We start from the raw sequence: 27,526 nt of genomic DNA on the forward strand, positions 1-27,526 counted from the left end.
ATAATGTTGTATTCAGTGATTCTTGGGCATTTATAATTCCTTCACTTTATTCTCTAAACCCTTACATAGTTAGTAATACATTTATTTTAAGGATTGATACTAAGTAGAAATTCATATTCCAGCGCATTGTCACAGTCCCTGGAGGTGACTGAAATGTTAATTATCAAGGAATGACTCTAAAATCTTTACTGAGCCTGATGATCTCAAAGCACTTGAGAGACATAGGAGGTTACAGATACGGATTACAGAAGATGGAATATTCAGCTGATGGAGCTGCATATTATTAGGTGTTCAATATTTCACATGCAGCCCAGAATTTGGTATACTGCACTGTAGAAAAATGATGCAGCTGCTATTAGTCATTGTGTAGAACAATATCGTATAGAAAAGCGATTTATATTTTAACATACTTTTTTTTTTTAGTTGTTTAAAAAGTAGAGAATAGTCAGAGGAATAAATATTTGAATTTTTTTGTGTTTTTCTTGGAAGCATTCCAAATGTAATTTTACTGAATTTTTAAACTTTGTAGCACAAAGATCAGATCTAAGTCTACATTAAACATTTTCTGTAAAACTGGATTTGTAAGATTTATTTTGCAGGAAATGATGCAGCGGTAGTATTCTTATTAATGAGTAGTGGATAGAAGGTGCTGCTACAAAAGCAAATAAGCTGAATGTTCCTCAGGCTCCCTGGTAACTTTGAGGGCAAATATACTGTACAGAAAGACAGATGAATTGTATTCTATTGTGTCAGTAAGCACCTTAATCTAATCATCACTTTCTTTTCTAAATGTACAGTCGTTATATTATTATAGCTATGGTTTCTTTTGGCAGTTGCACTGTCTTGATGCAGCATGCGTGATTTATTGTGAGAGAGTTCCTTAACAGCTCAGATAGTGTTCCCTGGTGAGATAGAAGGAAATCAAACAAAATCACTCTAGAGTTTTCTGCCAGACTCAGGAAAAGCTTTTCTTGTATGTGGCCTTAAGGATACAAGCAGGAATTTTGGAATAAATTTTACTTGCATAGGTGGCAGCTTTGCTTGTTCGTGGTTCCCACCCCAGCCCCCCTTATTTGCCTAGCTGACAGTGACTGGTTTAAAATTTTATTTGTTTGCATATATGAACTAAATATTTGTGAGAATGAATATACAAACACTGTTAATGGAACTGTAGGCCATATTGATATAAATTTATATAAATGTTTATTTGCATCATCATAAAGGCCTCAAGCTGCAGATGGTTACAGAGAGGTCTCATAAGATCCTATGTTGTCTATAAAAACTAGAAATGAAGATTAGTTGCTGTCTATTCAATTAGCCAAGCATAGGGGGTAATATTTGGCCAGAAGAATAATCATTATGCTTGTTACAGAACTGGTCGGCCTATTTCTAGCCATTGATAACTGATGATTTTATCAGGATGTTTCTATCTTATATCCCTTTCTACCTCTTTACATGTGTTGCAATATTTATCAATTCTGTACAAATTTTTGTTTAAATTATTACTGAGAGATGTGTAAAGAGGTGAAATACTTCAAAATAAATAAGAATACCTTTAATGGTTAATTTTATTATGTAGAAAACCAAAATCATTAACTGGTATTAAGACTATTCTGACTTCTAAATGATGGAATGACTAATACGAGTATAAATGAGATTGCTCAAAAGTCTACCACACACAACCAGTGACTTTTGGACATAATAGCAAATAGATGGAATACACACACACACATACACACACACACACACAATCTCTCTCTCTCTCTCTCTCTCTCTCTCTCTCTCTCTCTCTCTCTCTCTTTTAAGTTGAGAGTTGAATTGATTAGAATTTTTTTTTCATTATAAAACTCCTCAGTTTCTTTCCCTGCCTCCCGCCGCTTTGCTCCTTTGTAGTGTTCTGTAATTTTCTTCTTACTTGACTTTTACCGTGTAAGTTGCGTATTTTATGGTTTGGTTTTTACTTCTGCACACTGTGGAACTGATTCTTAGTACCTTGCAAGCAGATGCTTTGCATTCTCATAAGGATTCATTTAAAAATAAATCTGAGTTGTTTGGTATTAACAATTCTTACTTCCCTTATTTCTTATAATTCAGTTCTTTGTTGTTTTAGGCATCTTATCATATCATTAATGTGGAAAAATGCATTAATTGAAGGAACTCTAAGATGTGTTTATTGTTGCCAGTGAAGACTTTGTCATGATTTGCCCATATTTCTCTTCAAAAGTGATTAGATCAAAATCGAAACTGGCCAAAGGAGTTGCAATGTGGAGCTGATATGTAAATAAATATTATCCCTTCCCCTTCACACTGTTACCTATATTTTCAGTTCACTTAAAACAATCTAGAATCTGAGCTCAATTCTGAGACTTTTCTCTCAATGGGATGTTGTACATCTTCCATCTACTTAAACTAGAGGCTATCATCTGTATGACACTTGAATTATTTTTTCCCTATATAATCATTTTTAAAACATATTAATAGAAATCAGTATCTTAAAATCTGTGGATAATTTGAATTTGATTTAAGAAATCTGACCTTTTTTATTTTTTGTCTTCTTTTGCCTTTGTTAGTGTCAAATCAATAGTGCCTTGACCTCATTTCATACTGCTTTGGAACTTGCAACAGACCAAAGGGAGATTCAACATGTCTGCTTATATGAAATAGGTAAATTGGATAACTTTGTGCTGTAAATATTTCACTTTTAAGTTTTGGTTAATAACTAATAAAGAAGCTAGCTTATTTTAACTAGGTTATAAAAGAAATTTTAGAATACTAGTGGTGGTTTAATTGGTTGAATTACTTCAATAATCTTGTCTTTTTGTTTGGGAGCAGGTAGCATTTGATAATTTCATAACCTTTAAATAATTTTCCACAAATACAAGTTGATGCAAAAGTATAGAGTAGATTGTGGAATTGAGAACAAACTATTCCTCTATACAAGATTATTTAAAATGAGTGATGAATTAGTTTGGTCTGTCTGTGGAATCACCATTTCTGTGCTAAAAATAAGTAAGTCTAAGAAGCTTCATACTGTTTCATGTTCATTTCCTTACGTTAATAACAAAAATGAACAGATATGTCATATTCTTTCTATTACATGTTCTTGATTTGCTTACAAGCATTTAGAGTGAGGAGAGTATGTTGTTACAACCTTTAAATGTCTCTGGTGAAGGAATCTTGTCGCAGGTAGGAGAATAAGGGAAAACATAGGAGCTTTGTTGTAAATTTCAGTGTTCTGCAAAATATTTTGTAAAAGTCTTCAGTGTCTGTATAAACTACTTAAGCCAGACTTTCAATGTATGTGATTGGTTTTATTTTTATTTTTTAACTTTTCAAGCTGTTGATATAATTATTAAACTAGCTCCAGCTCTTATAACAAATTTTATGTTTCAGTAGTGTTTACACCAGATTTGAATTACTATGCTTTCTCTCTCATAAATTAAATTGATCTCATTTTTAGGCTGGTGCAGCATGATAGAGATGAATTTCAAAGATGCATTTGAATCTTTTGAAAGGCTTAAAAATGAATCCAGGTGGTCCCAATGCTATTATGCTTATCTAACAGCAGGTTAGTAATGTCAATGAGTTGGATAAGTGATAAATATAGTTATATGTATCATGCTTTGACACTGTTTCCGTCTATTTTTATTTTGGGGAAGTTACCAGTGTACATAGTCTTCCCATGGTGCTTCCCACACTGCTTACTTATGCAGCTGTGGGTCAGAAGTTACTTGCATGATTTTATTTATTTATATAACCCATGCACATGCATGGGTACACTTCCCCTTTGGGTCTCCATTGCTATGGTTGTTACATGATCTACTGCCACGATAATTTAATGTATTGTAAACATTTAATTAATAAATCCCTCAAGATTGGGCAATATTAGTTTCTTTAATGGACATGAAATAAAATATTGAGTGACTTGCTAATGCTCCCAGAAACACCTGAGTGAGCTGGGATTTGCATCTTTGCCAAATCCCAGTCTGGCTCTTTTCCAGAAGTGAACGTTTTTCTCCTGTAGTGTGAAAGCTAGCCTTCATTTTTCATGTTTTTGTCTCAGTACTGTTAACCTTTTCTGTGTTGTTATAGTGTGTCAAGGAGCCACTGGTGATGTCAGTGGTGCTCAGAATGTCTTCAAGGAAGTTCAGAAGCTTTTCAAAAGAAAAAACAATCAGATTGAGCAATTTTCAGTGAAAAAGGTTTGATTTAGCATAAACTGGATTGTTTCAATACAGTAATTGCATTTTCCACCAGCATTTATTTTTGAACAAACTGTGTTCTGTTATATTGCTTTTGTAGAATTAGAGGGAACGATTCAAGTGGAAAAACAGTATTGCCATATATTTTAAGGAGACAGCAAAGAATATATGAATAGCTGTTCACTTTTCAACTTAACCCAAGTAGTTCTTATAGATAAAAATACATGATACTATAGTTGTTTCAGTAATTTTCCTTCTAGCTTTACATTTCTTACTTGTTTTTATCTTGTCTTGCTTTTCAAAGCCCTAATATTTTTGAAAGCTGGAATTTTCTAAGAAATAGCTACTGTTGATCTTGCAGATGTTGTAGTATTCAGTTTATATGCATTTGAGATTGTGAAATAGAATGAAACAAATCCAGGCTGCACACTGAGAAGCTTTAATTTTGATCAATATGTAAACATTTGAATTAACTGAAAGATTTTAATTTTTAGTACTGAAATCGTTAAGTTAAATTACCACAGACTTTGTTTTTTAAACATTTTTGGAATTACTATTTGTGATATACTATTTGTGAATATTGTGTTCCTTGTGAAAGAACAGATGACAGATCTTCCTCCTTCCTCCTTCTTCTCTTCTTCCCTACTTCCCTGCCTACAGGCAGATAGATTTAGAAAACAAATGCCAACCAAAGAGCTCTGTGTCCTGGCATCCATTGAGGTATTGTACTTATGGAAAGCCCTTCCAAACTGTTCCCTCTCCAACCTGCAACATATGAGCCAAGGTATGATATGGTTCATTGATTTTCTCGCTGTTGTGTTTTTTTGCTTGTTTTTTGGTGAGGTTTATAATTTTTTTCTTCTGTTGTGCAGACCATTTGATTGTAGTAGCATGAAAACTTACATCTGTATTGCATCTGTATGCATGCATAAAACAGGTTGAATAGCAATAGGAAAAGCTATGCCAGTAAGTATTGTCGTAAAGCTTTATTTTATCATTTTTGAGAGAAGACGTGGATTTTTTTTTTTGTTTAATGGATTGTTGCATATGGCCACATTAAAAATAAAACACTAATGTGGTAGCCATTATTCAGAGTCACTAAAGAAACCTTCATTTAAACCTAGCTACAAAATAACAATAAAACCAATAATAATCTTAGGTATATCATTCTTCTTTTAAAAGAAATGTAGTTTCCAGGGCCATTTATGCTATGGTAAGGGTTTTTTTGATCTTGGTTGCTGAGACTTAGTGCTGAAAGGAATGGCTGGAACCTGCCTCCTTCTCAATCCCCAGACCTTTTGGATGAGATCTGTCAAATGAAGTTTATGGTTGCAGTGTGTTTATCATGAAGTTTTTACTGCCCCAATTTTCAGGGATTGGTCTTGTTTGCAGACTGCAAACAGCTTCAAGTTCTTCCCTGCTCCTTCAGAAAATAACTCCCAAAATATATCTGCCACTGAAATACTTCATTACTCAAGTTATTGTGGAATTCTGGGGATAGTACGTGCTACTAAGCTAGAAAACTGCCTAGTCTTGAAGTCTAACATCAAGACTAGCTGTAGGTTTTTGTTTTTTAATTAAAGATAATTTGTTCATTTAACTTGTGTGATGGCAGTGGATTACATTCAAATCCCTGTTTTTCTAGTCCTGTAAGATAGTGGTGAAGACTTTAAAATCAGATTCACTTTGATTAAAAATAGATTTCAGGATGTTTTTTGTATGTCTGTCTCTTGACTTCAGAACAATTGGCTTTAGGGGTAGCCTCCTGTAAGGCATTACGTTCAGACAGAAGTGTCTACATCAGTGATACTGAGTGGAGGATTATCTGCATAATGAGAATATTATTGCAACTCCTAAGATGTATCTCAAGAATGATGAAATCACAGCAGATTTTTCTTTTTAATTTACTTCCCCTTTTCTTGAACAATTGGGATGTACTTGCTGAGGGTAGGGTTTTTTTTTTTTTGGGGGGGGGGGAGTTTTTCCTTTTCCTCAGGGCTAGAAAACTGAAAAATAAAGCTCTGATTTGCAGAAATTAATTTGTCTCCAAGTGCTGTGTCCTTGTAAGTAAAATGCCAAGTAACTTGAGATTTGTAATAAAAGTGAAAGAGGTGACAGCATTATGTAACATCCAAATACCTAACGCAGCTAACTTTCAGTTGTTAACAGGTGGTTTATTTGTGTTGTGTATTAACCCTGTTGTGAATGTAAAGCCTATTTGAATCTGGCAGGATTTATTAGATGAGGCAGAGTGCAAAGTTGAAGTAGCTGTACTTCTCCCAGGAGCAGCAGTTCAGCCCCTTTTGAGGGGATGAAAAACAATGCAGGCTGGAGTCTCTGGAAACGATGGTGCAGACAAGTGGAAATGGCTCCTCGTGGAGCCAGCTTTGATCCAACAGAGCTGTTCTGAGCTGGAGCTAAAAAGCATGACCAAGCCGGAGCCTGATTCAGCGGGAGCTGATTACATGCATCGTGTTTGAGCTCTTTCCAAACACTGAGCACCGCTTATATGAGGCACAGTCTGTCCTAGACTCTGAACCATCTAAGGTCTGGCGAATAAGCCCTGTATTCCTGTCAGCATTGGGAAGTGTGATGCCAAAACAGCCTAGTCTGGGGTTTTAGCTCCGGTGCAGATTTTTGTGTCTGTCATTTGGCTTCAGTTCAGAACAAATCACCTTTACGTCTAAATTGCCTGTGTGGTTTTTTGTTTTTTTGTATTGGACACCTTATAATTTGGACTGTGTGCTTTGCCTCTTATATCTGGGACAGCCTAGTCACCTATAATGCCGAAGAGGAGTGATTATTTCTTACCTTTACCTTCTGCTGGGTTTTTCAAAGACTGGTAGAGAAATGTCTTCTCTTCTTGTGAGAGAAGAACACACCAACTGCCTTTGGCTTCAGGGGGCCCATTCATTTGTGCTTAGGAGTTCTTCTCATGAGTGGCAGATTACTTGATGGGATTCCAACAAAATGGATTGTATTTAAAGAAACCAAATTATTTTGTTGTGTATGATGTCACTAACTTTCATAGGATCTCTGCTTTCCAATTAAATTTTAGTCATCAGACTAAAGGTCATCATAGACCATACTTGTTCTCTAAGGAGGAATTTCAGTCCATATTGTTTTTTTGGAATCTTTTTATTAAGCTTGTCAGGATGTTGATGATTCATCTGCTGTTGGTTTGAAGAATTTGCTCCTTGGTGCCATACACAAATGCTTGGGAAATTTTCAAGATGCTGTTCAGGTAAGTTGTTAAATGATAATTTTCACTATGAATCGTATTTTATGAGCTATTCTGTAAACACTGTTGACTAAGAGTGCTATTGATCATTCTGTTGTGCAAATTCCAAAATAATGTCACGTGCTCTTCAAATCTTACAAGTTAGCATAGCTTCGTTAGATCTTCTGTGTTGTAAAAATAAATGGCTAATGTTGAACAAACTGAGCAGTTACAGTGGCTTGCAGTAGTAAGAGTTAAGGGGAAGCTGGGAAGGAAAATGGAGAAATTCTTGGGCTCTGCTAGATTTTGTTGTCCAACAAAGAAAACTGATCTTTTTAAAAATAATTTGGAGATTTGCCTTTCAAAAGCATAGATTGATTGTTCCTACTCCAGAACTGTTAAGACACTGAGAGGTTTGATTATTAGCATATATCAAAGAATAATTTTGGCACTACTCCAGACTTTGATCTGTAGGCACAACTCCTTTTTTTTTTTTTTTTTTTTAATGGAATTCATGTAGACAACAAGGGAGCTAATGCTGATATTAAATCTTTTTATCTGATTCTCTCATGTATTTTAAAAATCCAGGTTACTTCATTTCTGAAAAAAAATGTTAGCTACAACAAGGAACTAACATCAATCTAAAATTAAAAAAAAACCTTCTTGAAATAATCAGTTTGTTGCTTGGTAAAAATTCAAACAATCTAATTTTGCCTTGATGCAGTATTGTCTGTGAGAACCTCTGGGTCATTGCTTAAAGATTCTCTGTCATTGCAAACTTGATGTGTTCACGTTTTAGCTTTGGGCTAATTTGTAGTGCTTGATGTTAAAAGGTACTTGTGCATTTTTAAGTGATCAAACAGTCTGTTTAAATGTGTTACTGTAATCTTTTCTTTTTTTTTTTGTACAGTTTTTTCAGCGAGCTGCTAAAGATGAACTGTGCCGTCAAAACAACTTATACATTCAGCCATATGCTTGCTATGAACTTGGCTGTCTTCTGTTAGACAATCCAGAGGTAATTAGTATAAACTAGAATTTTAAGCTCTTAAAGTTGGAATGAGGAGCCTCTATGTCACTGTACAAACAATAAAAGAGTGTTTATAGGCGATAATGTTTGTTAAACTTTAAAAATGTGTTTTACAGCTGCTCTAAATAAACTCCTTTGCTTTCAATAAACCAAATGCATTTAAAGTTGCAGCATCTTACTCTTCAGTGTGAAGAGCTTCTTTGAGGACATTGAGGAGTTTAATGTATTGCTTAGTAACACTGAAATGTCTTACTTTGTTGTTGTCTTTTTTGTTCCTTTTACGTAAGAAACTATAGCCTGCAGACACTCTTCTGGGCATGTTCAGTTATTACATTCCTGACCATTAGTGATATCTTTCTTTAGCAGTAAGTTAAACATAACATTTCCAGACTTCCTCTGCTTTATATTGTTCAGTTGTTTAAGGACAACAAGCATTGGAACAAGAATTCTAATGAGTGTAGCACCATATTGTTTTGATTATTATTCAGTATTTTTTCCTCCCAAAGAGCCATAAATATTTCACTTTTCTTTCATCATATAATGCAACTCTAATCATTTGATGATGTCCAATTTTTCTAATGTTCCTTGTAGGAACAGTAAGTATAAATGCTGAGCTATGGAAGTACCTCCCGTATCCCTCCAAGACCCAGACCCTCCTCTTCCCCCTCCTGCCCTTCATTTGCCTGATGCCTTCCTGCCATTAAGGGGCAGGAGAGGCATGGTAAGAATGCCTTGGATAGGTAGGGAGTTGTTATCTGTGAATAGTATTTAATGTGGTAAATGTCTAGGATCCTTTCTTTGCACGCTTGAGTTTCCTGCTGGATACTGTTCATGTTCAAAGATTACATGTCATTAACTTCTCTGTGTAGAAGTTGATATTTTCCTAAAATATCTCTGTGTTTTCAGGATCAGACTTAAAGTTAGAATGATATGGCGTTTGTCAAAAATCTTCCTTTGGGGATATTTTTACCCACTCCTGGGACAAATACCTTCCTAATCTCCAGCCTCAGAGGATCTTGGGATCCTAGCTGTACTGAGTGCAAGCATGCCATTGTCTTGTTTCTTTGCAGAGGATATTTAAGGGAAGCGATTCAGTCATGCAAATTCCCCCGAAGCTGCATGTCCTTTGTATTTTGGCTTTTTCTGTGATATATAGAGTTTTTGTTGCTCAGGATGATGAGAGAAAATAACCATCTGACTTTCCAGCTGTCCAAATGGCTTAGTTGATGCATATATTTGGTTGTTGTGGTCTTTGCTAGTACTCTGCCTTTTGGGGAACTCAAACTAGCTTAAACTATGGCAGCTTTTTGCCGTTCTTTTTACTGTTTCCCTTCTCAAATATGTAAGGCTACTGCTTGGAGTTCATGCTGTTTTACGTAGTGCTTCCTGAATTCGATTGCGAGTTTGGGGAAGCAGTTACAGGGTTCTGCTGTTACATTTTTTTTTTCCACTCAAACCCCCACACACTGTATGTAGTTGATAATGTAGTTGGGTTGTCAGTGTATCCTGTTCTTAAGATTATATTTTCTGTTGTTTTAATCTTGTCAGATCTGATCATCTGAGCTGAATGTCAGGGAAGGAAAAGAAAGGAAACTATTTCAATAGAAGTGGCTGTCATGACACAGGACGAAGCTAGAGAAAATGCTTTTAAAGACAGCAGTTCTTTTTTCGAAGCCTTGATGCTGTGTAACTTACAGCAAGGCCTTGAAACCTGGTAGGAAGGTCTGAGGCCTGTGATGCTTCAGCTGCTTTTATTTGTCCATGTTTGATTATGTGAAGTGTCTCAAACCATTCTGTTTAGAGTAGTTGAGACTGCTGCTATATACAAGAGTGGAGATTGGTAGTGAAATCTGAAGACTCTCATAATTTGGGAACAGTTCTTCTTTCTCCCTTGCCACTCAGTAACCCGCTTCATGTTATGTATTCAAGGGCTGAACGAGCCTTTGCTTGTAGCTGCTACTCAGAAACTGTGGTAGCACTTAGTATGTGAACTTAAAGTAGGAAACACTCCCTCTCATGGTACTTGGACACTGAGTCAGACAGTTCAAGTTGCCTGACTTGAATAAAGTGGGGTGGGATGAGAAAAACAAGAGCTAGGTTTAGAAGTATGTGGATGGTGTGGCGTTGTGTGTGGGTTTTTAAATCTTTTTTTGGTTTGATCCAGTTTACTAGCGGAGATATCGTGCAAGTCGTATTTGAGAGCAGTATAGTGGTTAAAAAGGGAAGGATATAGGATTTTGTAAATCATACTTACCAAAGTGACTGAGCACGTTAAAGACACCGAGCAAAAGATAAAGAAGCAAATATGCCTGTTAGCTTAAAAAAGAACACTTTTATTAAATTACAACATTTTAAAGTGACTCATGATTACATGTTTGATCTAATATATCTGCTGATATCTTTGTTATTTTAAACTTTGTTCTCATGAAGTTTTTTAAGATTTTAATATGGTTATGTCAAGAATAAGTTTACTTGCTAGACTTCTTTGTATATGTTTTATACACTGTGAATGTGATGTAACTAATATAGATACATAAGTTCATATTCAGATATAGCTGAATAAGAAAACTTCATTTTTTCTATGTTTTTTATTAGGTAGTTGAAGAAACTATTTGTAAGATTTAAAATAAAAAGTTTCTATTTAGTAAGAAATAAAATGTGACCTTTTCAGAAATAAATATGAATCTGCAAATATATATAGCTTAAGAGTTTGAATTTGAGAGTTCTGAAACAACTTCTAATGCTTAAAAATTTGCTCTTGTTTTGCAAGTTTTGTAGATGTCTTTAAACTCCAGTTAAGAAGCAAAACACTTTTGATCAATTGAGTCATTTACCTGTAACCTCATTTGTATTTCTGTACATTGTTGAGGCTCACCATTGTCACTAGCAACTTCCCTGTCAAGCTGTAATTTTTCCTTTTCTGTAGAAGTCTTAGAAATATGTAGTGCTGCGCATCTTAGGTACCTCATTTCATTAGTATTTCTAGCCTTCTAATTTGAGCGATTTTGGTGTACTCAGTAGTTCATTTTCAAAACAGAGGTGCTACTTCAGACTGACCAGGCCATATAATTAACTTTATTTTCTGTAACATTTGCGATGTGTTTTTAATGCAGTGTTTGTCTCTCTTTGTAGACTGTGCCAAGAGGCAAAAGCTTACTTCTCCAAGCTAAGGTAAAAGCTAAGACACTTCCAACTTCATCTTTTGGAGAGAAAGGCGTTTCAGAGTTGTTTAACTTGGGTTTTAGTAGCATTGGTGTCTGTCATACATAATGTAACTTATCATGTATTGAGGTGCCACTCAGTGGTGTGCATGTATTGTGTAAGTGAGGTATAGTACAGAACCCAAACTAATAACCTCTGCTGAGGTGTTATAACCTTTCCAAGTCTTTCAGCTAAAACTTGGCTGCAAACTACCATTCTCCACTTCATATATGTTACCACTGGTCCTTGCCTTGGGCAGGTTGGAATTTTCTAGAACTTTTGGACTTGCATAACTTTCCAAATACTATTAAACTAAATGGGATTGGAACAGCATGTTGGAAATAGAGAAATACCTAGTTAACGAAGAGAGCAAAAAAATTTTCTAAAAATTCTATTGCTTTGGGTAATGCAGGGACATTAATAGCAGTATGCATTCTGCAGTTCACTTTTGTCTATTTTGTAGATTCATGACCTCACTAGTAAAATTATCCCCACATCCTAAGATGAAGGAGGTTAATAGTTGTTTTTTTTTTTTTTTTTTTTTTTTTTTTTATTTCAGGAAGAATTTACTGGCTATGATTTTGAGAACAGATTGCACGTCCGCATACATGCAGCCTTAGCTTCTCTAAGGGAAGTTGTTCCACAGTGATGGACAGGAAGTCTTGTTATCCTTTCCCACAGTTTCTGCACTTTAAGATAAAGCAGAGGATTAAGCTGTTGGGAAGACCAGCTTTTCTTCTGAAAACCGTTTGTGCCAGAGACACTTTGCTAGTATGTTCAGAGTTGTTATGGCTTAGTAAAATACCACAATTTTAATTAAAAATAAATCAACCAGGATGAGGGTTAAGTGACCTTGTGTTTTTAACTCTTCAGTTGTTATTTTATTTAAACAAAGCTGAACACAGTTACTTGTAACTCTGCAGGTGAGCATAAGTAAGCACACATGTGATTTACTCCAATATTGGCAGGTATTGTTTTTTTACTTTTAAAATAGATCTAAAATATGCTCTCTAAGGGGAACAATCTTCTGTTTTGATTAGAGTAGTACAATATAAGTAATTGGTGTAAATGTTAACATTGGAAATGGGCAGAACACTCTTTCTTTGAGAATTGGCCAATACGGCGGGCACAAGAGAAGGAAAACTGTTCAGCTACAAAAAGCAAATCTTACTAAATTTTAGAAGGTTATTTCAGTGACTTCATAATGATGTGTGAATTTCAAACCTTACATTTCTTCCCTTTTTCACCTTCCCCTCCCCACCCAACTCAAATTTGTGATACAAATTATGTCAATATTTAAGACCTCTGCTTCTGGTACATTCCAGCCAAATACTTATTTTGTTTGACACACAATTACTGTGTGGGCAGTTCTTATTTCTACTCTTAATGTTTTGAAGAGTGCATTAAATTACATAGGCCAGATAATATAATTTAACTTACTTTCAATTCAGGCTGCTGAATCTTCAAGGCAGTGACCTTTAAAGGTGTTTAAACAAACCAAACAAACCAAAAGCCTGTTTCAGTAGTCATACCAATAGTATGGTATCTTTAATCTTGAAATGGTATTCCAAACCTGTGGTGTTAAGATAATGAAATACCTCGGACAGCTTAAATCTTYGATGACCATGTAACATTTAATTCTTGGCTATATATGTGCTCATGTGGTTTTTGTTTACTTTTGTCTGTAACAGGAGTCTCCTTACCTTGTATATTCGGTTAATATACTCTAGGAAAGTAAATATTTTTTTAAGGAAACTTATGATTGGAAATCTGGCCAGAAAGTTAGTTGAATGATGTTACTTTGCAAAGCTAAGAAAACTGGATTTCCTTGGAAATAGTTATCAGAAAGCCTTATCTTTTAGTTCGGTCAAGTTGCCTTAAACAGTTCCTTAGCTTAAACTATTTTTCTTTTCTTACCTTTTTGCAGAATATGTTGCCAAAGTTCTAGACCTTGCCCACACCTAACCTTCATTGATTTGCTTTTGAGGTTGTATCTAAAGCAAGACTGATATGGAGGAGGAAACCTATGTGGTAGGCCAAATAAAAAGGTTGACACACTTCTATTTCCCTCTAGAAATACACAATTCCTGCTATGAAAGGCATTCCTAGAGCAGTTAAACACTTCTTTTGCAGTCTGTGAAGGAGGGGAGTGACTTTTTTTTAAAAAAAAAAGAAGAAAAGAAAGAAAAGAAACTTACAGATAGTAAACTGGTTTCTCATTCAACTTTACCAGTAATGCTGAGTCACAAATTAGTGTTCAATCTTATTTGAAGTGGCCCATCCAAATGAAGTATTGAATAGGAAACAATATACTGTATATATAGTGACTACTTGGAATTCTCATCCAAGAAATGGACATGAAATCTTATTTTGTCCTATCTGATTTTAATATTTTGCAATCAGAGACATAGTCCAGTCTGGGTAAATAGCTAGGAACAGTTACTGACAATTTTTTAAATACACTGCTTAAATGTAATGTGAAACTAGGCTGTTCAGGACACAAAGCACTTGCATGCAGTTTGTGTTGGGATGTCTAGGGTCTGTGTACTTGGAGGTAGTTAGCAAGCTGCAGTAAACTTACTCAATGGCCTGTTATCACCAGGCCTGGAGTGATATGGAAAGACACTATGTATTCATGCAACAGTTTAACTCTCTGCAAGTTGCGGCTTTTCTGTGGGCTTAGAGAATCATTGCTGAAATGAACTATCTGTTTCTGTATCTTTTCCCCTCATAGGAGAGTCTCCTAACTCATAAATGTTAAAGTTATTTTTTTATGTTAGATTGTGCCTGTGATGAGAAAAATTTCAACTGTATTTTGCGTAAACAGATTTTTTTTTGTTGTTTTTGTTTTTTTTAATACTTTGGAACTCGGAGGCATAGTCTAATAGCAATAATGGAATATGCATCTTGCTAATTAATATATTAAGACTGTCTTTACTGGGTCAGGTATTTTTGTTGATGTTGATGAAGTTTTTATCTCAATATGACTCATTTCAGATAAAAATCTAGAATTTTTAGATGTCACAACGTGGCATATTTATTGTGATGTACTGTAAATGTTGTTAATTTACAGAACTTGCACTTTTATATTTCTGAGTAAAATTAAAAGAAACGTGGACGTGAGTTTTGTTCCCTTGTTCCTCTAATTTGCCTTTAATTAGTGGCCTCCTGAACAAGATGATACCAAGGTTAGGGAAAACTTTTGGGGTGTCATGTGACTCAGTAACAAAGTTTTCTAGCCAGCAATTACCTCAGCCTTTGTTCTTCCAGCGTAATAGTCTCCTGGTTTAGAAAGTGAGTTACATGTGTCATGTTGAGATCAACTGTAGAATGAACAAGATTCAGCATCTGTTCTAAGACATCAAATTTCCTTGTTTCTTGTTTAAAACAAAAACATGTACTCTGTATTCTTACACCTTTAAAAATGTTTCTGATAAAGCAAGCACTTTAGCTTCTCCTATTGCTGACTTTGGATGCTTGTTTCATATTCTACTTATGCTTCATTCTTAAATAAAATTCCCCAAATCTTTATCTTGAATTGATTTTCAATTTACAACAATCTGATCCTTTTTTTTTTTCAACAATTGATCATATCCTTGTTTAAAAATTGCTCTATAACTATTTGAAATTTGAATTGGGCAAAGTGTTACATTGGTAAAGCTATATATGGTGTTGCAAGGGTATTAGTAGAACCTGTCAATGGAGTAAAATGGTGGTAGTCTGTTAAAGACGCTTAAATTCTCTTTCAACTCACAATTACAAGGTATTCTTGGTAACAGTGGTAGCAATCACTTGCATGAAAAAATTATACGATCACAAAAAAGATTTATTAAAGCTAATGTTAAGAAGTAAATTCACATTTAGCTGTCTCTAAGGCCGTGGGCAGCCAGTGACGTTGGACCAGCATGCCTGTGCATAGATCAGCAGGTGCTCTGGATGTTGTCCAGAACTTAAGGGAACTCCTCTGAACTTGAATAGTAAGGAGTTAGGTACAGATATATTGCCTCTAATTCTTCTTCAGCCTGAAGTAATTGTGCAACAGAACATTTTACATAAATTTTGAGTTCTAAAATAGGCAGATGAGGAATTGTTATCCTGCTAATTGGAATTTGAGTAGGGGCTTATACCATGCTGTTGCTTTCTAATGTTTTGAGTGAGCTACAAAATGCTTGAAAACTACTTTTCTGTATCAACATCTCTTAATGTTCTTTTCTGTAAGTCAGCCTTTCAAAATAAAATGAGAATTCTCTCTACCAGTAAGCAAGTCCTGATTCTGGTTCGTTGTGACTAAAGAACAATTAAGACACACTAAACTTAACTAGTCTTTACAGAGTTTCAGAAAGTATAAGAATTTGCTATTGTTGCACTGAATTATCCATATCTGTACGTGATGCTCTTAATCTGTACCAAAGCAAATTCTTGTATGAAATTAGCCAGTGTACAAGATGCACTGGAAAAAGGTCAAATTTTGTCATTATATTGCAAATTTGTATTCTCTCGGAACTTTATAACTTGCGCAATGGTGCTATTATTAGTAGCTGACAAAAAGTGATTTTTCTCAGACACTTGTATACTCAAGATTGTCTCTCTTGACTGAATTATACTTAAATCTCTCACTGTTTAGCATCCCTTCCACCTCTGTAGTTTGGAAACATATGAAATGCCAGCAACAAAGTGCTCACAGAGGTGACCGCATACCAGCAGAAGGGGCGAAGAAAGCCATTCTGTGTTGAAGAACTGCAGCTGAAAGGATCCAGTCCCTCTACTGTTCTAAACCTGGAGCTGTCTAACTTTGGTTTTCGGACACTGCATCTTCTTGTGTATTTTTTTCTGCTATATTAAATGCTCTATTTCTTGTCATATCTCTGTGTAGGCGTTATAAAGAACATTCAGGTCGTTGCTTAATGTTCTTTGTCTTGTTTATATTGTTTATGTAAAAGGAATTCAGCATGAGGCAAAGTTAAATAATGAATGGTTTCTATTTTTCACCATCTTTTAAATCCCCCCCAACCTATGCCCCAGTATAGCTTAGTAGTGTAGGTGGCATTACAATTGCATATTGCCTTCATACTCTCTGCTTATTTACTCAAGACATACACGATCTATTTTACTCACTTTATCAAACTGTGAGTTCATGTTCAGTTGGCTTATTATGCCTATTTTTTTTCAGTTGTTGCTTTTTCCAAAATGCTGTTTATCTTGTGACTTGACTTTCAAGATCATGTACCAGTGTACCATTTAATCAAGTGATCTATGTAGCTCTGCAGAACTGAAATGACCTTGGTGTTTTCCAGTCATTTGGCAGGCTCTGCTTACCTGTATGTCCAGAAAAGCTTCCAGATGAAGAGATTAAAAGAAAAGCTTCTTTGAGTTGAATATTGAAGAGAGAAAGAGAGATTGCCAGACTGGTTGTTTAAAGCATTTAAATAACAAACACATACTAGTCTTTCCTTAAGAGCAATATGTTTATTGTATTGAAAAAAAGATAATTGCACTCTTGATAATTGTACTTTTGGAATATATACTTCTCCTCACAGGCATTACTTATAGCAAAGGTAGGAACTAGGGGGAAGACAGAGATATGCAGAAGGGCACCTTAAGTAAAAACTGTTTTGCAGCCTTTGTAGGAAAAGCCAGAGAGCTTTCTTGGACTTGGAGACTTCGAAGAAACTCCTACTTAGGATTCAATTAAAAGTTTCTGGGAGTTAGAAATAGGTGATGCTTCAACCCGTTCTCTTACCCAGTTGGCTAGAGCTAACCAGTGTGATTCATTTAGTTCTTACAAATTCTCTTTAATGAAGAGTTTGTTGCATTGAATCCATTTGATTTCATTATACTAAGTAGATGTACAATAGTAAACTGATCCTTTTGGGGGCAGAATTGCATGGCTGGTTCCTGAAATTCTGTTAAGGGATTTCAGCAGATTCCAGACAACACTGATTTTACGTTTCTGCAGATGGGGCATAAGAGGCAAACTGCTGTTAGGCTGACAGACTCTTCAGCTTGGGGACAAAGCAGTGATATATTTTTAGTAGACCACCTGATACAATTCGCATAGTGTTACGATAGGTTTCCTCTAGGTGGCTTCCAAAAATGGCATTCGAGTTCTTGGGCAGTGAGTAAATTTAAGCAATCTTTTTCCTCTTTATATGCTGCACTTAAGTTTCGGATAGACAGGCTTCTATGTTAGGGGCTGAAGCCTTTTTAAATCCTTCGGGAGGTTTGTGCTTATTTTCAGTTGACTCTTAATAGATTTTCTTGTGTTTTACGAAGTGTTTAAGTTTTTGAAGCTTTTGGTGCATAGAACTTTGCAGACCTAGAATTTTGAAAGCTTTCCAAAGAGGCAAGTTCACAAGGTGCCGTCTTATCTGTCTGTATTCCCGGATGGCTTCAAGGCAGCCACATGACTGTCTTTGCATACAGGTATGTTTAATGCATTTATTAAGTCCTGTTGCTTCAGTATGCTCTCCAGACAGAAATCCAGACTTGAGATTGCTATCCTGTGATATATTTTCTGGTCCTCATGTATATTCTCAAAGTACATCTCATCCCTCTTTACAGAAGTTATTCTTCCTAATTTTGTAAGTCATAGCACATTCTTATTTAACTTTGTTCTTTTTATAGTGCGGTCTGTACTGATACTGTCCAATACTGAAGAGCTGTTTTGAGAGGTTTTCTTAACAAGAAATTAATCTTGTGGCATTCTTTCCGAGAAGAAACATGTCTTGGTGAGTTTACCATTTACATACCCTCTGGTGAACTAACTTTGCCAGTCCAGTGATATTTCTATTTAACTTTGAATAAATTGTTAGGAGGATAACGTTACTCATCTTTTAAAAGAAGTAGTTGTAGATGACCTGAATGTTTTAATAGTCACAAGACTTGCATCTTGGATCTTCAGCACTGCAGGAATTCCTGTCAGGTTTGGTACAAAGACAGACCTGCAGGAATGCAACAGCAGGAAGATAGTTAGCAGTTTTCCAGCTTTCATGAATAATACTCTCTCCTGTGGATGTGTTCTGTGCAACAGATCTTTTCCCACAGGAATCTGCTGTAATTGCATGCCCCCACGGCTTCACAATCTTCAGAAACCCAGGTCGTAGTAAACTAAACAGAAACCCATCAGCCTTGGAAACTGGCATTTTACAGTTACTTTTTTCTGCTCGTTTTACTGGAATGTTAAATAGTTTTGTATGCGTCCACTGGTAATACATAACGGAAGGAGAAAGCCATCAACGAGGCTGTTAAGTTTTATCTCTAAGTTTCAAATTCTGCCCTTGCAATAGGCATGAAGACACGTTAAGGAATATGATTCCTCTTGGGTTTAGCTGCAGTGGCTGCAGAGGTTACAGCCCCCAGCTCTTAGCTCTGACCTGCCGCCAAAAAATTTACCACAGAGCATCCACCCCTCGGGCGCTTTATTTTATTTTTATTTTTTCCTGGTGCCAGGAAAAATGCCTGCTATTCTCCCGTCCGCTGCGAGTACGGAAAGCGGCGACCGGGCCTGCAGCGGTGAAGTGTTTGTCTTTCCCCGGACCGTGCGCGCCGGTCGCTGGCGGAGGGCAGCCGCGAGAGACGCGCGTACGGCGCGCGCAACTTCGGCGCGCCCCGGCCCGCGCCCGCTCCCATTGGCCGCGGCGCCGCGCCGCGCCCTCTGTGACGCGTGGGCACTGTGGCGTCACAAGGCGGCAGCGCCCCTTCCCCTCGGCTATAAGAGCCCCTCGGGGGCGGCTCCCCGGCGGGAGGCTGCGGCAAGGGCGAGGAGCGGAGGCTGAGAGCCAGCGAGTACCGGGGCGGGGGGCGCTGTTTGGGTTAATTCTAAGTTCTTGCGGAGATTTGAATTTAAGTCACGGTTTCCTAGTCGGTTGAGGGTTCTTACCATGCCTTGTGCTGCTTAAAATTGCAGAAGGGAGGAATAAAAGATTTGGCTGCTAGTAATGTTTAATGCTCGTTTAAGTTAAAGGAATGTATGGAAAGCCCTGGGAGAGGATTACTGTTGGCTTAATGGTCACAGTCTTGTACTTAAAACACTTCACGCTGGGACAGGTTGGATGCTAAGCTTAGTTTTTTGGGTTTTTTTTTTTTACAGTTCAGAAACCATAATCTGACTTCAGTGGACGAAGATGCATTCTTCAAGGGCCAGGTTTGTGGTTCCCTATGGTCTCAAGACCCTGCTGGAGGGTGTGAGCAGAGCTGTCTTCCAGACCAACCCAAACAACATCACTGGCTTTGCAGCGCTATACTTCCAAGAGCTTGTTGCCTTCAGAGAAGGTTTGTGCCTCCCACTGTTCTATTTGAAGGGCTGAGCTATGCCCAAGTGCTGTCCAGCTCCAGGTTAACTTGTGCTTCTGCTTTCAGGGAATCCCAATTTGGATTTAACAGAGCTGGTTGGAGAATTTCAATTTATTAGTGGTAAGACAGTTTGTTTTCTTAAGATATTTTGAGATAAAATTCCAACTTGAATGGATGCAAATAGCATTTACTTACTATGGGCTGAACCCCAGCTCTATCTAGTCTTGTGGAAGAAGCACATGGGCTGTGAGTTATAAGAAGAGACGGGTGTCTTCAGAAAGCCCTTCCATTTAATGTGGGAAGAGACAGTCTCCTGGGCTGCTTACCTTCCCCTTGAATATAGAGAGCAAGCATATACACTTTGGGACATCCTAGTTTTAATGCCTCGAAGAAGGATTCATGCCACCCTCAGCAGACAGTGACTTTACATTCATACAATACCTATTTGCAAAGAGTAGATCTTATTTTATAAGAACACAGACCTAATTCTGCATGATGCTCCCTTTGGGATGTGCTGGGCACTTTSAGTGGCTCCCTGAGCTTGGCTGTAAAGGCTTGAATTTATGGTGGTATGCAGTAAATGCACAAGAAGACTGTGCGKGAGCAGTGCTGGGTGCAATGTCTGTCCTCACTCAAGAAGCACACACAGCCCATTTCTGTCTGCCCCACTGAGTTGGATCTCTGTCATCTGGTGGTCATGACTGTCAGCAGCTTGAAACCTACCCCTTATTCAGAAAGGCCACTTGAACTGGCTTCCCAGTAAACTTGGAACTAGCCAGCATTTGAGAGAGACATGTTCTATAGACCAAGAGTTGCACGCTAAGGTAATTATGCAATGAAGAGAAGCCCCAGCTACAGCCASGTACTGCTGTAATCTTATAGGGTTCCCATACGAGAATCTCCTCTAAAGGAGCCAATGATCACTGCTTTCAGCACTTGAAGTAGCTTTCTTCTTGTAAARACATCTGGTAGATATTGCAGCAGGACTTAAAATACCACCAGAGGCTGAATTTTGGTGCGTCGGCAATTGTTGCGTTACTGTCACATGGCTGAAATTACTCTCTCTCCAAGTGCCTGTTAGTGGTTTGGCTTATGTGGTGGTACACTGACCCCTGCACCAAGCTCCAGTACAAGCCATTCTGTCTCACCCTTTTCCCATATAGGTYGGTCACTTAGCCTTTCTCCTTCCCTGGTCACATAAGCCTCAAGGCACAGCAGGAATGAGCAGAGAGGAATGCCGTAGCAAGCTTGAGCATGGTTTCCTCTGGAGTGTCCCTCCATGTTTCTTGTGTGGTTTTAAGGCTGCCTATGAGCCAGCAGGTTGCTAGCTACAATTGCTGTAGCTGCAAGGGAGCATTTATCTGTTTGTTTATTTATTTTCCCCCTTTGGCACTGCCTGATTTTGATGCTGGATTGTAAGTTGGTCTGTGTTGGCTTGGGATGGAAATCAGAAAAATCCTTTGAGTTCCTGCTGTTATCATTCTGTGAAATTCCCTGATCTCATCTAGTCATGACTTCACAAAACAGCTCAGTGCTAAGCTGCAATCATTTATCAAAGATTTACCTGCTCTTCCATTTTATGCTACATCTTCCACTGTGCTGCTTTGTTACCTGTTGGCCAGCGCTTGATATTTATTTTATATATATTATATATATTATATATATTATATATAATATATATAATATATATTATATATATTTTATTATATATATTATATATTTTATATATTTATTCTTGGGAGAAAACAGACATCTTCTTTATTTTCCCAAGGCTGAGGATTTTAGTACTCATGTATGTATGATGGTACACTATTTTGCTTATTTATTTGATCATTTTGAATACTCTCTCTTCTCCATTCCTTGATAGTTAATCACTTCATGATCAGAAATACAGTTCAGGCTTCCTAGTTTTTGATGTGCTATCACTGCTTTCTGAATTTTTTTAATTTCTCCCTAGGCAAGCAAATTGTAAATAATGCCATTTCTGCAACCTGGGAAAGCTTTATAAAAGTGCTGTAGAGTTGACACCAGAATTGCTTTTGAAATTTTATTTAAAATGAAACATTTGCTAAAATATTGCCATTGTCGCCTTTTACCTTACAGAAGACTGGAATGAGAGACTGCCACAGAAATTGGATGCACAAGACACTTCAGTTCCTGGGGAGCCCAAACAAAAGGAAAAGTGTACTGACACAGAGGAGGACCAACTCCTTGAAAGCCCTGATACTGAATATACCTCCAAAATGACTCAATACCCATCAACTCACAATGACGTTGTAGAAGACAAAACCCCCACCGGACCTGATGAAGCTTCGTCCCCCAAGGGACCAGAACTTGCATACGTCCCCGCTGACCCTGCCCAGCTTGCTACCCAGATGCTAGGTAACACTGATTCTGTTCATGCTGTGAAGGATGTGGCAACAAGTGTGCAGACTCTTCCTGAACTCTCTCTGAGCTCAGAGAACATATTTGCACCAGTAGAAGGTGCTGCTGAAGATGATCCCGCTATCCCAGCAGCTGAGGGGTCTTCAGAGTCTGTTAGGGCACAACTGGGAATGCAAAGGCAGCCTTCCGAGGCAGGAGAACTAGGTCCCTCAGACAGCCAGGCTGAAGTCTCAACAAATGATGTAAATCAAGTTTCCTCAGTCCCCTTGCAGGAAGAACCATCACCATCACCTCCTTCACCACCACCAGCACCTCCTCCTAAAGATCCATTGCAGGCCGTGCCTCCCCACAACAAAACTGAGGTTATCTTAACCACTGAGGTTGTATCAGTGCGTCATGCTGATCAGCTGGTTATGGATGCAGAGGTTCCACCTTACATAGAGCAGTTTCCACAGAAAATACTCGTTCTCTCTCTAGACCAAATAGCTTATCTGTTAAAGATTGAGCAGCTATTAAATGCAGGCCAGTTCTCATGTGCTAAAATCTTAGGTCCATCTGCCGATGACGTAGTGTGTGACCCTGAGAAAATGGAAACCACAGCACAAATGGCATCTGCTGAACAAGGTAATGCCATATCAGGTAAGAAAGTCTGGGTCTTTCTGACAACTTCCTGATAGAGCCCTATAGTTTTGTCAGTGTCAGTTTTTAAATGGAAAAGCACCTATGTCAGTGCAACAAAGGGTGGAGATGACTTGTAAGAAACATCTGTACCCACACCATCTACCTGGCCCCAATGCACACATGTTAGATCTCTCTGCAATCTGTTCCAAGGGATGTGGCTGGTTCTGAGCAGGACTCATGCACTCCCATGGGTTGTGCAGGTAAGAGTGATGGGAAGGTGCTCCTTGAACCCAAAGGATCTTAATCAAAACAAGCCACATGCTCTGAAGCAGGTATCAGAGATCTAAGATGTAACATATGTGTCCTGGGACAAGGATAGGTGACTGATGGGAGCCCTAGTTTTTCATCTCCTCCCCTTGAAATATTTCATATTCCAGCACTAACATAGGGGGTTTTCCATTTAAAAAAATGGTGGTGGTTGCCTGCCTGTGCTGTCTTGTTAGGGTTGGTGGGTTTCTGCAGCTGGGTTGAGTGGCTAAGTCTTGGTCATCAGCTAGTGGCAGACCTTTTCTGCAAACTGGCAGAGATCTGTGCTGATCTCTTATGGTGAGATCTGCACTAAACAAGCACTTACTTACCCTGAATTTCTTCCCTTTGTGGCATGTGTCTGGCTTATCCCTTGCCCAGCTGGAAAAACCCTCCAGGTAGAGCCTCCCCCATGAGTCTCCTTAGTACTGCAGAATCTTTCTGAGCCCATAGAAGTGTGAGTCCCAGCAAAGCATTTTATAGAAGAGAGCTGCATTAGGCAAATTTGTGAAACGACATTGGCTTTTTTTTTTTTTTTTTTTTTTTTTTTAAAATACTATTTTGGAGGAGTTTGGGGGAAAAAAAAAACTCAGTTTCAGAAATGCCAATCAAATGGGGCAGTTCCAGAAGACTTGGCCAGAAATGCCCCTGAGCATTAAGGAGTTTCACTTTTCTAGGCTCCAGGTGTTCTTCAGCCAATCTGTGTGTACAGCTCCAGCTCTCTTCTCTAACATGTTTGCTCTAACAAGTATAGGTGTGTTTTAGATATAAGGATTTGCAATATGACTGCAATGCACTGCTCCTGACACCAGCACTCTTACATTTTTTTATCTTTGTAGCCATGGCAGCAAGCGAAGCAGGACAGCCACCACCATATTCTAATGTGTGGACCCTCTATTGTCTAACTGACTTGAGCCAAGGTCAAAAATCACCACCATCCCTTCCTCCTGCTGGAACTGGCATTCCTTATCCCCAGGCAACCCTCTATCTCTCTGGGGGGAAGGATCAACAACAGTTCCTCCAACCAATACCACTACAAGGTCAACCACCACAACTATCCTCTCCAACATATGTGATGCCAGAAGAAAGCAAGAGGGGAAATGTTCCACCTTTCATTTTAGTGGGCTCTGCTGTTCAGAACACACAGGACTGGAAAGCTATTCCTGGCCAGGCTGTCCTTGCACAGCAAGACACTGGTGCTAGGAGATTTGCTACAATCCCAGTACCGGTTGCCAGGCCAGCTGATCAGCAAGTACCTATGCCAAATCCCAATCCTACTGCTGCACAGGAGACTGCTAGGCCACCAACCCCAGTTTTGCTCTCAGTTGCCATCCCCCTGGATGATGTAATGTCTGCAAAGAAAGGCTCACCAGCTGGTGATAAGCAAACGGCCATGCATGCCTTTGCAGGAAGTTATGGTATTGCAGGACAGATTACAGTTACATCTGGCCCAATCCACAGAGCAGGTTCATGAGAAGGTAAGTTTGGGTCTTGCATATGGAGATACTACTGTTGGATTGTATGCAGTTCTGTGCTACTGAATCTTAGCTTGACCCTGCTTCTGTCAAACGAGATTTAAGGCCAGTGGCTAGAGTATTTGTTATACTTGAAGAGCCCACTCCTCCTCCTGCTTGTTACACCTTGCACTTATTAGTACTACTTTGCTCTAACTTTAGTCGAATTAAAAAAAAGTTTCAATCTCTCTTTTGCTAATGTATCTTTAACCTCCTTGCACAACAGTTTTTAAAAGTTCAGGCTGCAAGAGCAGTRAAACAAACACTTGTGTGGCAAAATACTCTCCATTAAGCGCTCACTTACTTAAGTAACATGTTCCAAAATGTAATTATTAATGTATGCTATCATCTACTGAATGCATGCTGTTTCTTAAACAGGTTGAGAAGAGAGGCTGTTTGGACTTCATCAGGAGTGGAATTTACATCTTAATAAATCAAATAACTTAAAGCACGTGCTCAAAATTAAATGCCAGCAATCAGAACAGAATCTCATGCCTTCTGTGTCTTCCTAGCATACTGAAGGTTAACTTTCAGTTTCCTGGGAGTGCAGTATGACAAGACTATGCTACTATAGTGTGTACATAGCCCAACAACTGATTTTAAAATTCCATAGAAACTAATCTGGCTGTGAATGGCTGTGTAATCAGATGTAGCCTGTACTGCTGGGTTATTCTGTAGCCCAAGTTTCAGGAACAAGGAGGACAGCTGAGGCTGTGTTTCAAGGAACAGGTTAAAGTAATGCTCTTCATTTTGCTTTTGAGGTTTCCAAATTGTACTGTGATCACTTACATATGCCAGGCCCTTGAGCTGTGAATAGGTCTGCAAAGAATCCCATCTTCTCATGAGAACATAAGTCCCTCAAAATGAAAATAAAAACCGCTCATGTTGTGCAGAAGCCTCTCTCTTGGGGGAGGGAACCTAGCGGAGAGATTAAATGCTTTCTTTTCCCTAGCACTGAATGTTCAATGCTGTGTGACCTGTTGAAGCATTGACCCAACCCGGCTAGACTGTTTTAGCAGTCTGAAGTTTACACAGGAAAAAGTAAGTGCACAAACATTACAGACCAAATATTAAACAAGACTTAAGGAGTGACAGCCAGAGGCTTGAGGGCAGGGGAGGAGGCAAATACCAGTGCACATATTGGATTTCTGCCTTCCACCCTCTAAGAGCTGGGCCTTCCTATTGAGGAGACTGGTGAAGAAAATGCTTCCCTTATCTCTGCAACTAGGACTCAGGTAATTCTAGCACAGTACAGACTAAAAATACAAAGCAGCTCATTACCTTCTTAGTAGTTTCATGAATCCACCCTCAAGGCTCAATCCGCAGTGTCACTGAGCACTCAGAAAAAGCACCATTCCCAGCATCACCTTCCCTATAAACAGTTCCTGTTCACGGGAAGGAGTCCTTGAGACAGGCTAGAGCTGTACAACTTCATTGCAGCTGCTTTTGGATCTGCTCGGAAAGGRCCAGCACCACCAAACAAACAGTTTACACTCAATGCGAGAAGTTTTGAAGCCTTTATTTAGTAGCAATTAAATTATTATTCAATTAACACTAACCTCCAGACAGCAGTTAAAATATTGTACAAAGAGCAGCTAGCCCTCTAGAAGCTCTGTACACAGTTCAATATAAACTTACACTCCAAGATTGAAAGCACCCCAATGAAAAGGGGTAAAGCAGCTGTGCACCGGAGGCCTCACTGAGGTGCCTTACTACCTTTGAAATGCACAAGAGTTCCTCCCAAGGAGTCTGTACAGTGCATACACAGGTCCTATCCCCTCCCCACCCCCTGCCACTATGTTCCCCTGGGTCCTGGACTGATTCATTCTCGCCTTTTTGCAGCAGTGCGAGGCACCAGAACTACTAGTGCATTAAACAGATTCTTTAAAAATCTGTTACTAGTGTGCAGTTCAAATCAAACTTGTAGATATTTAAATGGCTCTTAATTCCTTAAAACCGTAAGGCTGGTAACAAAACAGGAGAGCAAAACTCAGAGCACACTGCACAAAACATTGAATAAATACCTCTGAGTAATGTTACCAGCTTAAACAACTGCATGAATGGTCCAGAGATGGGACCACTTCTGGAATATCTCTGACCACAGCTCAGGATTCCAGGTAGTTAGTTACTTAGTAAAAGAAAAGTCACTTTATGAAAAATTACATCTTTACAGGAGTGACGCGCCCTTTTCGCTTTAAGCACAGAATATTCCAATTACTGTGTGTGCTTTCAAACATTCCCATATCACAATAAATAAAACCAGTTTTACTTGTGCCAGTGTTATCTATGAAAGAAAGTATTCACAGAACAGCTGAAGGTGTTTTATTCCTCATACACCACAACCTAATATAGGTGTATTCAGCAAACAGGGCAGCACTAAACCATGGCGAGTTACTAATTTTGTCCACACAGGACCCACCATCAGCCAGAAATACTCTGCTCCCTAAGGGACTGCAGTTCATGTACCACCAGATTTACTGCGGAGATGCTTAATATTCTGTTTCTGATAACTTGTCATTTGTTCAGGAGATAAGTAAAACAAGGGAAAACATTAAAACAGATTAAGACTTATGTTCATCAGCCACAGGCTCCTTATTGCATTTTAATAAATATCAGGCAAGTTAAAGTAGTTTCTGTCCCAGTAGTTGCCAGAATAAAGCCAGTCCTGTGTACCAGTGTAGGGATTGGGGCCTTGATGGAACCATCTGTTAAGAAAAAAAAAAAACAAAAAACAGTACTTAGTGAATTGACTACCACA

The 27,526-nt window shown here is 38.2% G+C and overlaps 4 protein-coding genes across 5 annotated transcripts in view; 3 read left to right on the plus strand and 1 right to left on the minus strand.

The window, feature by feature from the left end:
• Positions 1 to 15,102, plus strand: part of TTC39C (tetratricopeptide repeat domain 39C) — a 24,568-nt gene extending 9,466 nt beyond the window's left edge. The window contains exons 6-13 of the mRNA XM_085319259.1: positions 2,571 to 2,664; positions 3,461 to 3,568; positions 4,093 to 4,202; positions 4,863 to 4,986; positions 7,349 to 7,446; positions 8,333 to 8,437; positions 11,582 to 11,620; positions 12,210 to 15,102. Of these exons, the coding sequence (XP_085175385.1) occupies positions 2,571 to 2,664; positions 3,461 to 3,568; positions 4,093 to 4,202; positions 4,863 to 4,986; positions 7,349 to 7,446; positions 8,333 to 8,437; positions 11,582 to 11,620; positions 12,210 to 12,299 (768 nt within the window). The 3' untranslated portion in view covers positions 12,300 to 15,102. The remainder of the gene's footprint in view (positions 1 to 2,570; positions 2,665 to 3,460; positions 3,569 to 4,092; positions 4,203 to 4,862; positions 4,987 to 7,348; positions 7,447 to 8,332; positions 8,438 to 11,581; positions 11,621 to 12,209) is intronic.
• Positions 15,103 to 18,056: 2,954 nt separating this feature from the next.
• On the plus strand, positions 18,057 to 26,019 carry CABYR (calcium binding tyrosine phosphorylation regulated). 2 transcript variants are annotated; one of them, XM_085319274.1, is made up of 7 exons: positions 18,057 to 18,073; positions 18,275 to 18,378; positions 19,740 to 19,921; positions 20,009 to 20,062; positions 22,046 to 22,324; positions 24,094 to 24,732; positions 25,147 to 26,019. In XM_085319274.1, the coding sequence occupies exons 3-6, from the start codon at positions 19,774 to 19,776 to the stop codon at positions 24,726 to 24,728; spliced, it is 1,116 nt and encodes a 371-aa protein (XP_085175400.1). In that variant the 5' UTR covers positions 18,057 to 18,073; positions 18,275 to 18,378; positions 19,740 to 19,773; the 3' UTR covers positions 24,729 to 24,732; positions 25,147 to 26,019. The 2 variants fall into 2 exon arrangements, with proteins under 2 accessions (XP_085175400.1, XP_085175399.1); XM_085319273.1 differs by lacking the exons at positions 18,057 to 18,073; positions 18,275 to 18,378 and adding an exon at positions 19,342 to 19,431.
• LOC146587637 (uncharacterized) lies at positions 22,330 to 23,072 on the plus strand (the record flags this gene model as incomplete). The annotated part of the gene is made up of 1 exon (XM_085319354.1): positions 22,330 to 23,072. A coding segment is annotated over one exon (672 nt), but the record flags the coding sequence as incomplete, so codon positions are not given.
• Positions 26,020 to 26,266: 247 nt separating the features above from the next.
• OSBPL1A (oxysterol binding protein like 1A) overlaps positions 26,267 to 27,526 on the minus strand; it is a 77,594-nt gene continuing 76,334 nt past the window's right edge. Inside the window, exon 28 of the mRNA XM_085319271.1 lies at positions 26,267 to 27,473. Coding sequence (XP_085175397.1) covers positions 27,371 to 27,473 — 103 coding nt within the window. The 3' untranslated portion in view covers positions 26,267 to 27,370. The remainder of the gene's footprint in view (positions 27,474 to 27,526) is intronic.

The sequence above is a fragment of the Rhea americana genome, unplaced genomic scaffold (genome assembly GCF_003343005.1).
Source record: "Rhea americana isolate MKP2758 unplaced genomic scaffold, rheAme1 scaffold_58, whole genome shotgun sequence".
Classification (NCBI taxonomy): Eukaryota; Metazoa; Chordata; class Aves; order Rheiformes; family Rheidae; genus Rhea; species Rhea americana.

What these genes read in the sequence shown, in the direction of transcription:
- CABYR (XM_085319274.1), top strand. Translation starts at nt 19,774, where the DNA reads ATGCATTCTTCAAGGGCCAGGTTTGTGGTTCCCTATGGTCTCAAGACC. An exon ending in GCTTGTTGCCTTCAGAGAAG is followed by an intron (nt 19,922 to 20,008) that starts GTTTGTGCCTCC and finishes TTCTGCTTTCAG; the next exon opens with GGAATCCCAATTTGGATTTA. An exon ending in GCTTGCTACCCAGATGCTAG is followed by an intron (nt 22,325 to 24,093) that starts GTAACACTGATT and finishes TTATCTTTGTAG; the next exon opens with CCATGGCAGCAAGCGAAGCA.